Below are 958 nucleotides of genomic sequence, written 5' to 3' on the forward strand. Positions count from 1 at the left end.
TGCCAAACGAGAACCAACTTTTTTTTCTTTTGAGAACAAACGAGAGCCAACTGAAAAGGAGATCTTCCGCGAGCAACATTTTATTTCTATTCACAGCCAGAAACGATCCATCTTTCTCTCTCGATCGTACCACAAACGACCATTTCACTCGGCCACAGCTCGAAACAAATTCTTGTCCGCGAGTCGCGTCCGCCCAGGAGGGCACGAGCGCCGCCGCACAGCGCTGAATAAGACGGCGAGGAAGGAAGCTGCGTCGTCAGCGCGGCGTTCACTTGCGGCCGTCAGCGGCGGCGCGCGGCGTGATCTTGATGACGAGGCCCGGGAAGACGTCGTCGGGGTCGTGGACGTGCGGGTTGTGCTCCAGGATGTAGGGGTCGCCGCACCGGTCGCTGATGCTGTGCAGCGTCTCCCCCTCCACCACCACGTATATCTCGTCGCACGGCCGCCGCGGCGCCGCCGCGATCCGCGCCCCGCGCACCACCACCGCCCCGCCGCCGCTCTCTTCCCCCTCGCCGGCCCGGAGCGACGACACCAGCAGCAGCGTCACCAGCGCCAGCCCGCAGCACCACGACGCCGCGTCCGCCGCCGCCGCCAGCCCCGACCACCTCCGCTCTGGCGCCATCGCTACGATCACAGCAAACCAACTGAAAACAACCACGAGGGTTCAAGAACGAATTGTGCGATGTTGTTGTGACTTGTGAGTTCTTGGCTTTGCTCCGTGTTTGAGTAATCTTGGAGGCAGAGGGGGTTTATATAGAGACTGGGAGGAAGGATCCATGGTGGAGTTGGATGCGAGAGGGGAAGGTGAGGGAGAGACTGATGAGTGAGATGGTCTGGGTGGATGCTTTGTTGGCACGAGAGCAAGCTGAATCAGAGAGACGGATGCTGACGTGCCGTGATGTGATGTGACTAACGAAACGAATGGTGCTGGACAAATATTTAAAACTAATATTTTTCG

The 958-nt window shown here is 58.9% G+C and overlaps 1 protein-coding gene across 1 annotated transcript; it reads right to left on the reverse strand.

Moving 5' to 3' along the window:
* LOC123126159 (uncharacterized) lies at nucleotides 1–757 on the reverse strand. Its single transcript, XM_044546571.1, has one exon. The coding sequence runs from the start codon at nucleotides 620–622 to the stop codon at nucleotides 269–271; it is 354 nt and encodes a 117-aa protein (XP_044402506.1). The 5' UTR covers nucleotides 623–757; the 3' UTR covers nucleotides 1–268.
* Nucleotides 758–958: the final 201 nt, after the last annotated feature.

This window comes from Triticum aestivum, chromosome 1A, assembly GCF_018294505.1.
Source record: "Triticum aestivum cultivar Chinese Spring chromosome 1A, IWGSC CS RefSeq v2.1, whole genome shotgun sequence".
Taxonomy (NCBI): Eukaryota; Viridiplantae; Streptophyta; class Magnoliopsida; order Poales; family Poaceae; genus Triticum; species Triticum aestivum.

Excerpts from the sequence above, each read along its gene's own strand:
- LOC123126159 (XM_044546571.1), bottom strand. The coding sequence starts at position 622 with ATGGCGCCAGAGCGGAGGTGGTCGGGGCTGGCGGCGGCGGCGGACGCG.